The sequence below is a fragment of the Aedes albopictus genome, chromosome 3 (assembly GCF_035046485.1).
Source record: "Aedes albopictus strain Foshan chromosome 3, AalbF5, whole genome shotgun sequence".
Lineage (NCBI taxonomy): Eukaryota > Metazoa > Arthropoda > Insecta > Diptera > Culicidae > Aedes > Aedes albopictus.
In genome coordinates, this window is record NC_085138.1 from 19,916,041 (window position 1) to 19,933,472 (window position 17,432).

At 39.4% G+C, this 17,432-nt stretch overlaps 1 protein-coding gene across 2 annotated transcripts; it reads left to right on the forward strand.

The window, feature by feature from the left end:
- Positions 1 to 881: 881 nt before the first annotated feature.
- Positions 882 to 17,421, forward strand: LOC109418279 (histone acetyltransferase Tip60). Of its 2 annotated transcripts, XM_019692439.3 has the most exons (6): positions 882 to 1,039; positions 1,177 to 1,306; positions 1,377 to 2,192; positions 2,262 to 2,424; positions 16,818 to 17,030; positions 17,089 to 17,421. In XM_019692439.3, coding segments are annotated over exons 1-6 (1,365 nt in total). In that variant the 5' UTR covers positions 882 to 997; the 3' UTR covers positions 17,090 to 17,421. The 2 variants fall into 2 exon arrangements, with proteins under 2 accessions (XP_019547984.1, XP_019547983.1); XM_019692438.3 differs by having other exon boundaries at positions 16,818 to 17,421.
- Positions 17,422 to 17,432: the final 11 nt, after the last annotated feature.

Here is a 17,432-nt window from a genome sequence, read left to right on the forward strand (position 1 = left end):
CCCCATTCGGTTTCGCTGACTGTTTTCACTGTTATTTTCAATATAAAACGCCATAGTAAGTTTGAACACAATTTTATAGTAGCAGCTACCGCAGTATTTTTTTCTGTGTATGAATTGACCTTCTCACCATACAAAAATTCAGCTCATTACTACAAATCTAGTACTACACCGAACGTGCCCCATTAGAAAACAACAGGACTAACACCTGTCAAATTTGACAGGTACTGGTCCTGTTGTTTGCAAACTCTTTGAAAGCGCGAAAGAGATAGAATTTCGCCGTGAGGTGGTCTAAAGTCCATTTTACGAGCTGATTTTATGAATGAATTTTGACAGGAGGTAGCGTCCAATAACCCGTGAAAATCAATATCATCATCAACATTGTTGTCACTTCGTAAAATGGCTCATTATCGAATCTTCGTTTGTGGTAACAGGCTAGGCCCTAACGAAAAATCAGTGTCGATTTTCTTATGTCGTTTTCGTTTTTGCGGCGGTGGTACACCGCTTCGTGCTACACTTTCCACTGAAAAAACGAACATTTTCGGTGCAGTTGCGTTGGTGTGCGTGAATAAAAACCAAAATATTGACAACTTTGCAAACGCTGATTGGTGGACACGGTGCGCGCCTGCTACACTCTCGAATTTTTGAGTGCTGCACTATCTTGAGCGGTGCAGAAAAAGTGCTACACCGGTGTAGCACGAAAATCAAAAACGAACACTTTCGGTGCAAAAGTGCTACACCGGTGTAGCACCACCGCAAAAACGAAAACGACATTAACTAGCTGCGCAGTACTAGTACTCTTTTGATTCTACTACCACTTTCAAGTCGGTCCGCTTTCGGCGGCCTCCACTGTTTTTTTTTCATCGCTTTCGCATCCTGTCAAAGTGACAGCCGCCGTCAGCACCGCGGCAGCATCATAAACAACTCGCCATCAGAAGCAGAAGAATCGCGGAACGAAACTGGTATCCGAGAACCGATTTTCCGCAAAAACTCCCCGCAAATGGACGTGGACGAAGCGGTGCAAACCATTTGCGACTCGACGGTAAGTACGGGACGGTGTTTCAAGTCATCGGCGGTGGATGGCTCCATCGGGGACGGCACAAAAAGCAATTCTTTCTAGGCGATCGGGGGCTCGGGTTTGTTTTGGTCCGGCGATTCAGAGCGCTTTGTTGATTGCAGGCTTCGCTCACGGAGGGATGTCGACTACCGGTGCGAATGACCGGCACCAATGATTGGCCGCTGGCGGAAATCATCAGCATCAAGGAAGCCACGGACAAATCGGTGTGGTACTACGTGCATTATGTAGATTGTGAGTAACTTTTGGAGCTCTTTTGTATGGGATGTGATTTTTTAATTCTGGTTTCTCATTTTTCGGACAGTCAACAAACGTTTGGACGAATGGGTACCGGAAGAGTATTTGGACACGCGGAAGGTTCAGTTTCCCCGGAAGGAAGGCTTGACAACTGGACAGAACACAGGAGTAACGACACCGAAGCGGATACCAATCGGTGAGCGATCCCGCCCGGCCAGTCCCGTGTTGCCACCGGATATTCTGAACGGGGGAGCAGTTCTAGCCGCAGCCCTGCAGAAAAAGATCAACCGGAAGCGAAAAGCCACCTCCACAGAGAATGAAGACTCACAGGACGTTCCGTCCACTCCGACGCCTCGGCAGTCCGGAAGTATGGTGATGCACCATGACGACGTCGTGACCCGGATGAAGAACGTCCAGCTAATAGAGCTCGGCCAGCATCGGATCAAACCCTGGTACTTTGCGCCGTACCCGCAAGAAATGTGCTCCATGTCCTGCATCTACATCTGCGAGTTCTGTCTCAAGTACCGAAAGAGCCGGAAGTGCCTGGAGCGGCACATCAAAAAGTGCAATCTGCGGCATCCGCCGGGGAACGAAATCTACCGGAAGCATACGATAAGCTTCTTCGAGATCGACGGCCGCAAGAACAAAAGCTACGCGCAGAACCTGTGCCTGCTGGCCAAGCTTTTTCTGGACCACAAAACGCTGTACTACGACACGGATCCGTTTCTGTTCTACGTGATGACCGAGTTCGATTCGCGGGGATTCCATCTGGTGGGGTATTTTTCCAAGGAGAAGGAAAGCACCGAGGATTACAATGTGGCGTGTATTTTGACGATGCCGCCGTACCAGCGGAAGGGCTACGGCAAGCTGCTCATCGAATTTAGTGAGTGGCGTACCTATACTGATTTCCTATTTGATAAGATGATTCATAAAATTCTCGATTCTATTTCAGGCTACGAACTTTCCAAGTTTGAAGGCAAGACCGGTTCTCCGGAGAAACCGCTGTCGGATTTGGGCTTGTTGTCTTACCGAAGCTATTGGGCACAGACGATACTGGAAATACTGATACTGGCGAAACCGACCGGAGACAACGAGAAGCCGCAGATTACGATCAAGTGAGTTTGCACTTATTTACCTATTCTTATTTTACACAGAGATTGCGGGTTGAGCGCTAAGTTTGCGAGGTTCATCCGGTAATTTCGAATACTTTCCGGGGGATGTGGATGATAAGCCCATTACAAACATCCAGAATAGGGGTGAACATGTAACAGAGGCAATGAACCCACATTTATAAATGCCATTGTAGTGTCAGGTAGTAGCACCTGAAGGACTGCAAGGTCTACCAAATGGTCAGACTTTTTCCGGCTGTTCGAGCCCGTATGAAGTTCATCATTAATATTAACTTCGGTTGTCTCAGTTGGCTAAGAATAACACAACGGATTGCATGTTCCGGTGGCAAGAGTTCACTAAACATGTTACCCCTAATCATGGTTTAATGTGGCTTTATACTTAGTACCCAGAAATGAATGGCTAGGGGGGTCAAATAAAAACCTAACCGCTAAAGCCTGTGGAGTACCAGGGCGCCCTCCACAGTATTTCGGCTTTACTGCGTTAACCGGAGCAATGGTGCAGTGGACCTTGTGTTTCTCCGAGACTATGAACTGCCCTTCTTTAGCCTTAATCTTGAGGCTGAATAAGGGCGGGATTATGAAGACGTTGTTAATTTGTTTAATGTTTACCTATTAGCCTGTGCGCGCAGGCGTAGTCGACATATGAATGACACTAACGAGTGGAGCTTTTTTGTCGATCATATTTAAAGCTTTCAACAGTGTTCGACATTCGATGAGAAAATCTTATTGGAATCTTATTGGAATCGTAAACAACAGCTTTTCCCATTAAATTCTCATTGACTGAAATTCAATTTAACCGTTATTTTGTAGTTGAAAATATGATTTTTTTTTTGTCACGCGAAAATCGTTTTTTTTTTCGTAAACCGTGGGATGGACGTACTTCGGACATATTGCGCTGGATAGAGGACCAGATCTGCTGTCCAATGCATTACGTCCGCGTTATGTTTCACATATTTATTTGAAGAAAAAAATATTGTTTCAACCGTGACGACAATAGACTAACGTGAAGGTAAGTAATATATCAACGATTATCATTAGTTACATGAAAAAATAATTTAAGATCAAATTAGATTAGAATTAACAGAATTAATTAGAAACAATTACGGCAAGTATAACAATAGCTGGAAATTCAATCCTTTTTGTCGTTAATTCAATGCAAAACTGCAAACTAGAACGGTGATTTTTTTCAACGGTTGGAAGTTTAATTTACTTATTTATTTATTGTTATGACCTCCATCTAACAAAATGTCATCAATTAATTAATTAATAAGGGGATTCACTTGACAGCGTAAACCACTTATTAAAGTATATTCTGATTAAAGGTCGCGATCGCCAAGGCAATCTTTGATTATTTCATTCACAATTTCATGAAACATTTCAAATAACAGAAAATCATGGCTTACGCAGCAATTTAAACTGTTTAGTGAGTCCTCTTAATAATTAATTAGTTTTGTACTGTTCATTTTAATTCCGCCCTCTAATGTTTATCTTTTGACTGATACGCGTATTTAGACTACTACTTATAATCTTCCTCAGTGTCTCCTCTAAGCAGAATATCCTCTTCGAATGAGTGTATTGTGGATTTAGCACCAAATCGGTGTCGGAAATAACTTCATTGACTTCCGCTGCCTTTCTTATGCGTTAAACATAACGTCGGAAGTAGTGCGCTGTATAGCAAATCTGATGCTCTATAAGTAGATTTAATTAAGTTTAATAAGTAAATTAAACTTCCAACCGTTGAAAAAAATCACCGTTCTGGTTTGCAGTTTTGCATTGAATTAACGACAAAAAGGATTGAATTTCCAGCTATTGTTATACTTGCCGTAATTGTTTCTAATTAATTCTGTTAATTCAAATCTAATTTGATCTTAAATTATTTTTTCATGTAACTAATGATAATCGTTGATGTATTACTTACCTTCACGTTAGTCTATTGTCGTCACGGTTGAAACAATATTTTTTTCTTCAAATAAATATGTGAAACATAACGCGGACGTAATGCATTGGACAGCAGATCTGGTCCTCTATCCAGCGCAATATGTCCGAAGTACGTCCATCCCACGGTTTACGAAAAAAAAAAACGATTTTCGCGTGACAAAAAAAAATCATACTGCGGTAAAATAGAAAAAATCCAACGGGGTTGCGGTGGTTTCGACCGCCGCAGTCGTTCCGCAAACGTCAAAAGTGCTCGGTTCACGCTAAAAAGCTCTCACTCACTTGGTTGCCATAAAATTCAAAAATAATGAAAATTGTTTCATTTATGGTTTATGTAATCGCAATTGCTGCCACAACATGTAACTTATTCCTAAACTATATTAGGTGTAGTTTTAGCACTTAAGTATGCAGTTTTACGCCATTAAACATAATTTAGATTCTCAACTATTTATTTTTGTTTCAAGGTTGTGTGCATACTTTTTGAAGTGTGCAGCAGTTTGACGTTTGCGGAACAGGTCTTCTTTGTCTTCTTTACTCCGCCAGGTTGGAAGATTTCTCTGGATAAGCAATATTTTCAACTACAAAATAACGGTTAAATTGAATTTCAGTCAATGAGAATTTAATGGGAAAAGCTGTTGTTTACGATTCCAATAAGATTCCAATAAGATTTTCTCATCGAATGTCGAACACTGTTGAAAGCTTTAAATATGATCGACAAAAAAGCTCCACTCGTTAGTGTCATTCATATGTCGACTACGCCTGCGCGCACAGGCTAATAGGGTTTCGCATCATGCGATTTACACGGTGTATTCTGTTTATCCTCGCCTTTGGCGTTTACCAATCGATACCGACTAGGTTTTATTGCTACTGTTTGTTGTGCTGTGATTGTAAAGAATTCAATCTTGCCAAGTTTGGGTAGTAGGTTAGGATAGTTCAGATCAATCTTCAAAATAAAAGGACAGCAACGATCAATCTTTGCAGACTTATGCAAAATGGTACAGCCCAAGTGGCCGTGGTCCAAGAACCTTATTTTCGTAAGGGGAACTTCTATCTAGGAAATCTTGTGAACCCGGTGTTAGCTACTTTCAGTAAACATGAAATTATGCCTCAATCCTATGTGCTTGTCAACTTGTCACATGATGAACCATCCCCTACGGATGTTTTCAAGCAAGTTATCGCATACTGCACTTGAAAAGGCCTTCCGCTAAATGTTTGCAGTAATGCTCACCATATCATCTGGGGCAGCTCAGACATTAACTTGAGAGGCCCCAATTTGATGAAGTATTTAAGTAGTACAGATCTTGGATTACACAGCGTAACAAAAATTAACTTTTTGTCTGTCTTAAGAGCAAACTTACGTGTCTCCGAAGGATTTTGGGCCGCTGAATCCAAATCCGGGCTCAGATTTGCTCTAACACGTCACAATTTTGAGCTATACCTCAATTTATAGGGCAAAATATGCGATTTTGGGCTTTTTTGACTGCAAGCCATTAAGCAAGGAAATATTTTTTTAAGCAATCAAAAGGTAAATTGGTCAATTAACATCTAAATCAACGACTCATGCAAAATATTTCGTTTTACCAAATCGAATTTGATAGTTTTAAGCGATTTATGATAGGTACGATATTTCCCATACAAGTCATCCTCCAAAAGTTGCATGCAAGTTTTCATACTAACATAAAATGCTTAAATCTATTAATTTTGATTCGGTAAAACGAAATATATTGCATGAGTCGTTAATTTAGATGTTAATTGATCAATTAACCTTTTGTTTGCTTAAAAAAAATATTTCCAAGCTTAATAGTTTGCAGTCAAAAAAGCCCAAAATCGCATATTTTGCCCTATAAATTGAGGTATAGCTCAAAATTGTGACGTGTTGGAGCAAATCTGAGCCCGGATTCGGATTCAGCGGCCCAAAATCCTTCGGAGACACATAAGTTTGCTCTTGAGACAAAAAAATGTTGCGCTGTGTTACTTAACATAGGCAACTGACTAAACTTCCTGGTATCTGCTAGAGAGGAAGTGTTAGACATAACACTTTGCTTTAGCAGAATTAGTCACGAGCTAACCAATTGGCATGTGTCAGATGAAGAATCTTTATCTGGCGTTTCAGGAACCCCCGTTCAACTAACTGGGATCTCTTTACCGATTTGGTTGCAGCCAAATTTCATGGATACTCACCATCAGTTGACACTCCAAGTGATTTAGATGAAGCCGTTGATACTACAACGGCCTTCATCATGGAAGCTTTTGAAAAAGCTTGCCCTCTGCGGTCTGTGAAGACCACTATAGGAACCCCTTGGTGGAACTCTGATCTGGCCAAGCTCAGGAAACAATGTAGAAAGAGTTGGAACAGACAGCGTTCGGCTGGATCGGAGGCTTTCAGGTCGGCTCGCAAGGCCTACCAGAAAGCTCTTCGGTCTGATGAACGATCCGGCTGGAAAAACCTTTGTACAAATGTTTCCAGTTTGAGTGAAATCAGTCGGTTAAACAAAATCCTTGAATCTTAGGATTTTCGAGTGAACGAACTTCGTTTGCCAAATGGCGATTTCACTTCTTGCGATGAAAAAGTTCATCATACTTTCCCGGATGTGTGGATATTACATCTTCGGATGATCAGGTTCTTTTCTTGTAGTTATGATTCCCTGGCCTCGGCTCGGAGTATAGTAACTATAGAATCGATTGAGTGGGCACTTAATAGCTTTGCTGCTTTCCAATCTCCTGGGGCAGATGGGATTTATCATATTTTGTTTCAGAAGGGATTTGATTATTTCAAACATGTTTTGAAAAAAATACTTGTTTGCAGTTTTGCTACAGGGTATATTCCCAAGTCTTGGCGGGATATTACTCTGAAGTTTATTCCGAAAGTGGGTCATGCGTCGTATGAAGAAGCAAAGAGTTTCAGAACTATCAGTATGACCTCTTTTCTTCTGAAATGCTTAGAACGCATTGTCAATCATCACATCCGTGATGTTCATCTGGCCAATGCGCCTCTTCATGTGAACCAACATGCTTACTGTGGTAGTTTCGTGTACCACCTAGTAGGCCTTGCCATTGATGAAAATTATTATTACTTGATCTGTCAAGCTGGAGAGTACCACAGTGGCGACGAGGAAGAACCCATTTAATATTTAGCAAAAGCAGATTGTGGCCGAGTGAAATCTACTACAACTCATTTTGTAACGTAATGGACGGATACGAGAAGGAAAAGGATCAGCGGAAATTCGATGGCATTCTATTCAATTGGACATTTCGAGAATGAGGACAAACAAAGGAAGGACAAGGAAAGCAGTTTTAACGCTGAATGGAACTGGGATTGCCGGAACTTGAGGTAAATATAGTCTGTTTTCCGATGGATAGCATCTGATCGGATCAGACATGAGGGAAGTCGGAAAATCTCGCCTCGAAAGAGGGAGATGCCGAAACGGTGGATGAAAATCCGGTCGTAGACGGCAATTATGTCTCGCCTCAGAGAAGGGGGACGCCAAAGCGGCAGATGAAAATCTGGCCGGTGCTGGCAATAATGTCTCGCCTTAGAGAAGGGAGACGCCAAAGCGGCAGATGAAAATCTGGCCGGTGCTGGCAATAATGTCTCGCCTTAGAGAAGGGAGACGCCAAAGCGGCAGATGAAAATCTGGCCGGTGCTGGCAATAATGTCTCGCCTTAGAGAAGGGAGACGCCAAAGCGGCAGATGAAAATCTGGCCGGTGCTGGCAATAATGTCTCGCCTTAGAGAAGGGGGACGCCAAAGCGGCAGATGAAAATCTGGCCGGTGCTGGCAATAATGTCTCGCCTCAGAGAAGGGAGACGCCAAAGCGGCAGATGAAATTCCGGCCGGGGCTGGCAATAATGTCTCGCTTCAAAGAAGGGAGATGCCAAAGCGGCTGATAACAAACTAGCCAATACAGACCTGAAGATATACTCAAAAGGAGGGATCCAGGTTGCAAATAAGATTCGATTCAAAAGAAGAGATACAATGACACAGAACGGTCCAATGTTCACATGTATGATTTAACAAAATTCATGCTTCCAAATTTTTAAAAAAGAAATGAACTGTTTGTTCCTGTAAATAAAATTAATTCGCGCAGTACCACTAAAAATAATTTTGAAGGTATGTTTGTAACCATCTCTACTAGAGATAACACAAAATTCTATTTGAGACTTTATTGATTCCAATACAAATGCAAAATTAATGATTTAATATTTTACTTATTTGAAGTAGAAAAAAAATGCAATTTTCTTTAAACAAAAGGAGATGTGGTAGTTTCGTGTACCACCTAGTAGGCCTTGCCATTGATGAAAATTATTATTACTTGATCTGTCAAGCTGGAGAGTACCACACTTACCAATCTGGAAAGTCCACTGTGACTCTTTTACACAAGGTTGTTTACTATATCGAGAAAGCATTCGTTCAAAAGCAATCTTGTTTGGGGGTTTTCTTTTATGTCGAATTCGTTTATTTGCACCGCCTGCACCGCTTTGCCACCGGGTGTAGCAAACTTGCACCGAAACCGTTCGTTTATTCGCAGGTATTGTTCTGTTTCGACACCCGATTGGCACCGGTGCAAGAAAATGCTACACCCAGTTTGAGCGCGGTGTAGCAGGTACAAAGCTAGTTTTACCAATACATACATATCGCTGAACTTGTATCGTGGTTTTGTTTTGATAGGAATGATGATTTTCTCTTCGGCGTTAGGTAAACAGTTTTCTTGGATATTCGTTTATTTTTAGATGTTTTAATTTTCAAACAGCAAATCTGTGCGTTTAAAAAATATTTAAACTTGATCGATGATTATCACATCTTTCAACTTCTTAGGAATCTTAAAAATTTATCGATAACATGAAATTTCAAAGAGTTGATTCAACGTATATTTTGCCCATCACTATTTTTTTGACTATCGCAAGTATGTGGATTACTTTCAATGATTTTAATCATAAGAATTTTCTGTCGCATTTAATTTTTTTTTCTTACAACAAATATTGAATTATTGAATTACATTGAAAGTCAAACAAATGTCACTGAAGGATGGTTAAAGCGTTTTTAATATGAGTTGCGTTTCAATAACGTTATGTTTTAAAATGCATTTATTTATTTTCTTTTTTACGCTGTAGCTAAACGTTTTCTATTGAACTGCCTTTAACCTTTTTTGTGTTAAATTTGTGCACGTAGAACGTTTACAATTGTATGTTAGCATATTTTTTATTGGGCAACGGAAATTGTTAAATTCTAAAAAGTAGCTTTTAATTGAAAAATTATGATATTACAAGAATTTGAAGAAGATAAATAATGTAGAAGTGTTAAAACATTGGATAACAATTTTCAAGTAACATGTATCATTACAAGTTTATCATGTACAAGTGGATTACTGAAAACTTTTAAAATTGTTCAATTGTATACAGAAAGTAAAAAATAAAAATAAATAAATATAATTTTGTTCATCACGGAAATCATGAAAACATTGATTATGTTTACTTTTGATATCCTTTATTGTTTTCATTGACGCTCTCACGCGCTCTTACTAATACCATCATAAGCTGTCAACAAATTGCACCGAAACCGTTCGTTTTTCCGGTGTCAATTGCTACACCGGTGCAGTGCACCGTCGGGAATAAACGAATTCGACATTATTAGATATCGATGGTGCCTTTGACAATGTGCCTTTCGATGCCATATTGAAAGCCGCACGGAGTCATGGTATATATCTAATTGGATTCATCAAATGCTTAAAAACCGATATCTCTTCACGACATTGCGTCTAGCAGGGATTAGGAAATTGAGTGTTTGTGGATGCCCTCAAGGGGGAGTCTTATCACCGCTTTTGTGGAATCTCGTAGCAGATACGCTATTGAGGCAACTCAATAATAGCGGTTTTCCTACTTATGGTTTTGCCGACGACTACCTAACATTGTTAGTTGGTATGTGCATCAGCACCCTTTTTGACCTGATGCAAAGCGCCCTTCAGGTAGTTGAGGGTTGGTGTCGCAATATGGCCTTTCGGTAAATGCGAAACATCTATTGTTCTTTTCACGGAAAAGCAAAACCGTAATGGTGTTCGATCTTTACGTCTCTTTGATTCTGAAATCGATGTGGCTGAACAGGTAAAGAACTTTGGAGTCATTCTTGATTCCACGCTTTCCTAGACACCTCACATTGAGTTCAGAATCAAGAAAGCTTGTATGGCCTTCGGGCAATGCCGGTGAACCTTTGGTACAACTTGGGGTCTAAATCCCAAGTATATCAAATGGATTTACACAACTATTGTTCGTCCAATATTGGCCTATGGATGTCTTGTGTGGTGGCAGAAGGTCGAAGTGAGAACGATCCAATCAAAATTATAATATGGCTTATAGGCCATCTCCAAAGGATGTGCTTAAGGCGAAACTGGAAGCATTTCCTCACTTTTTGGTTTTTGTTTTTTTATTAAACAACGAAGCAATATTTTCAAAATCGGGTTTCGTACATATGTAGAGTATGGATCAATGTATCTTCTGATTTTTTTTGTAGTGGAAAATGTGTTTCGTTTTTGCAGAAACCATTTTTGAACAAAATTTCACAAAAAAAATGGTTTCTGCAAAAATGGAAAACATTTTCCACCTCAAAAAAATCAGAAGATTCCTTGATCCATGCACATGTAACGAAAACCAATTTTAAAAATATTGCTTCGTTATTTAATAAAAAATCAAAAACCGAAAAAATGAGAAAATGCTGCCAGTTTTGCCTTAATGGCGATGTCTGGAGCATCAACTTCAACTCCCACGGCAGTGCTCGAAGTTCTCTTTGACGTTACCCCACTACACATTCATCTCAAACAAGAAGCACTGTCTTGCACTTACCGTCTATGAGTACTCGGTTTACTAGAGGAAACTCCTGTGAACCGCACATCAACACACACCTCGTTGTTTCCACTTTTGGTGAATTGGGACAAAGTGGTCCTTGCTCCAAGTGATCTTACTGTTGGCGCGTTCGTGGAATAATCATTGTCGGTGGAACTTCATTTACGAACGATTGCGAAACACACTGTGACCGAGGTTTTGGTTGTTTCTCTTCATGTTTCACGGAGTTTCACACACGGCTTAGTTCTTGACGAATGGACTGTATTTCTGAATTAGACGGATAACAAAATACTTGTGGATTGTAACTTAACTTGGACGAATAGTTTATTCTAACTTGATCTGAATTGTTCGTGCGCGTTCTTACTGAGAGTTACTTGTACTGCGAGTCACAAGGTCTATTCTCTGGATCTAGGTTCTATGGCGGTTTTATAAGCATCTTAGTCACAAACATTTTTATACGAGCAAACATTGCAGTATTTAGGTTCAATAGGATACTTTACACAAAAAAGGTTCTACAGTGACACGCATACATGAGGTCTTATAGAACTATAGTTTCGGTTATACCGACAATTGACTACAAAGATGCTATTAACTTCCTACAGCGGGACATTCTTGTTCCGAATCGTAGTTTGGGCATAAACACTTACAATTGGGTTTTTAAATTATGAAAAATGTATTGATTTTTTGATTTTATACGAAAGAGCACCTTTTTCTGAGCCACTATGATTTTTTCAGATTTTTAGAACCTTATTTTGGTACCAAAAATCAATTTCAAAGAGACATTTTGAAATCACATTTTGACAGCTGGGCAACTGTTTGACAGCTCCGCCCAGTACAAACTGCGACGAGGGGTGATTCGACAAATTGCTCCCATAAGGACTGTTCAATTTATAAAACGGACAATTTGCTTGTGCGATATCTTTTTTATTTTTCAATAAAATCATTATCAGTTTTTTGCATAACTTTCTATACTGCCCATAACTGCATAAGAGTCACATTCGACAAAAGTAGGCATTGGAGAAAACGAAGCTCAAAGTTTGCAGCTTGCGCTAGTATGGAAAAGGAACAAAATTTCAAAAATTTTACCAAAATTCTAAACTAATCCTCTTGCAATGATATCTTCCACAGCTCTTTTTGTATGCTGGGCGATTTGTTGAAAAAATAATTAGACCAAAATATGACTGATGATATGCTATGAGGCTAGTGTATATATATATGTGACTGTTATGCGGTTACATTAGTGATTTTTTGATGATGAGACAAAACGACTTGGTATTTTTTACACATTTTGTAGAACAAACTTGTAAAGTTCATTTGGGTGGATGAAAGTACTGATGATTTGGAGATGATTCCTGGTATTAACTCAATATTGACAAAAACTACAAATGTTACAAATATGCAGTTATGGGCAGTATAGCTATTCTCAAATATAGGAAAAATATAACATTACGCAAAATGTTCTTTACTGTATAACTGAAGCGGTTTTCGTGAAACATCAATAAAACCCTATTTCTTGAAATTCGACATAACTTTTCACATACTTAACATGCACATTTTCATGAAGTTTTTAATGTATTGGAATCTTATACTATTCTAGTAAAGGTAAAGCTCAATAGCTGGTCAGTAATAATGCACCAAGCAGCCTCCAGCTTGATCTTGTGAGTTGCCTTGTTTTCATAGAAATTATTAAAAAATATTTATTTGAGTCCTGTGCTGCAATAGCACAACGGATTCGGCTGAAAATTTGTCCAGAGTAGTAGAATACTGCTTTCTGGATGATACAGAAGAAAAATTTACTTTTAATTGCATTCTTCATCAAAAATTTAATCAATAAAGATTGTCATGGTAAAAAATTGCATACTTTTTGCTCCATTGATGGAGATTTTCGACTCTAGCGAATCTTAAGATTATTTATTTTCAACAAAGTTGGTCCTATGTTATTGTACACCTCATTTAATAATAATCGGATGAAAAGTTTCTATTTCCAACTTCATTGTTATGCAAAATTTGCATAAGGTTGCATTGTTATTTGGAATTACCTTCAAAGAACGAAACTATTTTGATTACTGTGCCTGTAATGGCGCACAGTTACCAAACCAGCAATGCTATTAAGAAGCAGTTTTCTGCATTTAAAACTACATTATTCCTACTTTCGACTGGATGCATAAAAAAATGTTTGTGTAATAAATTCATACCCTTTTTGCTTTACAATTGAAATTTAATCAAAAAATCGAAACTCACTTGAGACTTTAATATCTCAACAACTAATTTTCCAATCGAGTTCAAATTTCGCCAGAATGTTCATTACTCATGCTGCTGCAGCATGGCACATACTTTTCTGATATTAAAAACGATATACCATATGTGAACAGTAATTTTGAATATATTTTCAATTTTCAGCCATCGAAAAATTGACCTCATTTGAACACCTAACCGATTTTCTATAAAATAAAACTATTTTTATTCGATTTAAAAATGGTTACAATAATAAGAGATGATGTACTGAACAACGAAGCAAGGGTGGTTAAATTTGAGCTACGCGTCTTCTTTTTATAGCCTTGTAAAGTTGTCCGTTTTATAAATTGAACAGTCCTTACAAACTTCAAATTGATTTTTAAATAGGTTCCCGGGCTCCAAAATTCATGAAAATTTGGATTTCAGCTCAGTTTGACATGCAGATTCAGAATATCGAATTATCTCAACTTCGTTAAAAAAGCCAATGGGGCACGTTCGGTGTAGTACTATATTTGTAGTAATGAGCTGAATTTTAGTATGGTGAGAAGGTCAATTCTCCGTTTCTGCAATGAAATGGTGCAAAAAGCGTGGGTATTATGATTCCTTGCCTAATTTGATGCTGTTTGAGCAAAACTTTGGATAACTATGTAGTTTATGTTGCAAGAAATGAAGAAAACAACAATACTGTTGCCCAAAGTTTTGCTCAAACAGCATCAAATTAGGCAAGGAAACATAATACCCACGCTTTTTGCACCATTTCATTGCAGAAACGGAGAATTGACCTTCTCACCATACTAAAATTCAGCTCATTACTACAAATCTAGTACTTCAGCGATCTGTCCTATTGGGTTCTTTAGGGCTATCTGGATTATTTCATAATCGGATTCTCCGCCCAACAATTAGTCGAAATCCAAAATTTCATAATTTTTGAAGTCCAGGAACTATTTTTAAAATGCATTTAAAGTTTGTATGGGAAAATTTTTTTGTTGTTGTCATTTTATTGATCGAACTGTCATTCTATCCACGAAAATTAAAACTGTTTTGTTATTTTAATCATCAAAACAAAGCTATTGGAATCTAATGAAATCACGTTATACTCAGAAAAATGAGCTCTATCGATTAGGCTATACCTAGAAAAAAGCAATATTGTATTCACTAAACAACCCAATTGCTTGGAATTTTATATATAGGACATTTTTCGCGAAATTACCTTCCCGGTAAGAGCGGACATTTGATTATCTGAAGAGAAGTGTTTTAGACGGCATCGTATGTTACACTGATGGCTCCCTTCTCGAGCTGATGCTGGTGCATACTCTCGTGAGCTAAGGCAAGAACAGTCTTACTCACTTGGTAGACACTGTACCGTTTTTCAGGCCGAAATCTTTGCTCTTATGTGCGGAGTGCAATCAGCACTTCAGCAGCACGTAATGGGCAAAGTAATATACTTCTGTTCAGATAGCCAGACTGCTATTAAAGCACTTGCTTCGGCCAACTCCAGGTTGAAGATAGTTATCGCTTGTCGAATTCAAATTGAGGAGCTGAATTCAGCAAACGCAAGTGTTCACCTTGTATGGGTACCTGGCCTTTCTTCCATCGTTGGAAATGAATTGGCTGATGGATTAGCTCGCTCTGTAACATCATATGACTTCATTGGCCCTGAGTCAGCTATTCCGATATCGATGTGTTAGGTAAAGCTTCTGGGCTGCCACTCAGCACAAACAATACTGGAATAATTTGGAGTCATATCGTCAAACAAAATTGTATTGTACTGAGCCAATATTCAAAAATGCGAATAAAATCAAAGCAAGCAAAGCAAAGCAAAGATAACGTACACATCGTAGTTGCTACTCCGTGATTGACCAGAACAATCGAAGTTGCACAGAGATCCAAATGAATGGTGCTTGGGACTAGCTACACACTCTCAATGTGCACAAATCGAGAGTTCAATATTTTAATAACGGCGCCGGCCACGTCCTTACGGTCATCGGGAAATGGGAAGGAATGTTAGTTCGACAACCGTTGTTACAAGAAACCGTGGAATCCACAGCATCCCCACAGTTGTCTCAGGAAGGAGTATTTGTTAGTAGGGTAGGGTAAGGTGTGGAACTTGGAGCCACCTTTGGTAGGTGATATGATCCACAAGTTATATGAAAATACACGACACGGTCTTCATCCCGATTATGATTTATTTGGTCGCGATAGTAAGGGTAATGCACATACGTCAATGATCTTTCTATATTAAATGCGTTACCGCATTGATCGTTTACATTACCGTGAAAACCGACTTTCCCACGAAAATTATCGCGCGCTTCTGATTTTGCATTCAATATTCGCGTCCCCATCTTCCTATCGAGAAAACCGATCGACTCACGGAAATAGTCGCGCGTTTCACACAATATTGAACTTAGAATATACGGAGAATAAACTTTCAAGCTTAGATAGCTATTTTCGAATTATGTATTTTACTAAGAGTAGTTCCATGTGTTACCTGTGATCGACAGCCGTTGAGGTAATTAAGCCAGTTATTTTTAATTTGCTCAATGATTGTTGTGAACTGCTATCACTTTCTTCTAACATTTTTATCGCTTCAATATTAGATCTGCACCAGAACTACAAGATTAATTTGCAGATATTACAGACTCCAGGAGTCCTAATGAAAACGCATTGGCGAAATTACCCCAACTTCTTCTAGTACGTAAAGAAAGAAAAAACTCGGAAAGATCTCACCCAGTTCCATGTCGTCGGATGGCCGCAACCATTCTTTGACTCCTTCATTTTTCTTCAATACTGTTTGCTACCAAGTGTTCATCGATTGTTATCACTTCACGAGGAAGGGAAATGTGCACTTGCCCCAAACACGTGGCACTCCTCACTTATTCCTTCGAACAATGCTACGCGACCGAGATTTTCATCGCAACTGCCACAAACAAGCGTCTCTTTTTTTCCACCGAACAATGCAACCCGATCGAGATCCGCAACTGCCCAAAACATGCATCATTCTTCACTTCTTCCTTCGAACAAAGCCCGATCGCGGTCCCCATCACAACTCTATTCAAAAATGTGAATAAAATCCCTTAAAAATCAGCTCCCATATGTCTATTTTGGAATATGGTCAAGACTGACGCAGTGCTCCTATTTTTGTCAGTGCCATTTTTAATACAAAAATCAAAGATTAGCTTGAATTCTACAAGGATTGAAGCGTTTCATTTGATACATTGGTAGTTTTCATAGGATCCGATAGCGTATACCGAAAGTTACCCGGATCGATTCCCTGGTTCCGTCGTCGGTGGTGATTCGGTTGCATGACCATTCCGCTTTGGTCCAACTCATTCCATAGAAACGCCAAAACTAATCCATTATATTCTACCCTTCCAGCGAAATCTGCGAGCTCACCAGCATCAAGAAGGAGGACGTCATCTCGACGCTGCAGATCCTGAATCTGATAAACTACTACAAGGGCCAGTACATCATCTGCATCAACAAGGAAACGATCGACCAGCACAAGAAAGCCATGGAGAAGCGCAAGATCCGAATCGATAGCAAGTGTCTACACTGGACACCCAAGGACTGGTCCAAGCGATCCAAGTGGTGAGCCGATCTCTGTGAGTGTATGTGTTCTATTTTTTGTGTAAAATTTTATCTGTAGAAAAACTGTGTTCCCACCTCCGCCGACTCCTTCCCTGGCCGGGAAAAAAAGGCAAAGCGAAATGGTAATGAGTATGATACCTGTGTGGCCATTTTTCCCCCTGTTAAACTACTTTTGACCGTGGTGAGTGTACAAGCGTTATTTGTGCTTACCGTTGTGAGCACTACGAGATGTCGATTGTGGCTCAGATCATACCTACAAAGAAGCGCATCCGGATGCCAGTCCAGTAGGAACGTTCGCAGGGCGCTCCGCTACCCAACTATACCTAACTGTAGGTTCCAAATTTAAGATTGTAAAGGCTCTAGATTAATAAACTAATTAATTTAAATCGAAGATTGGACATT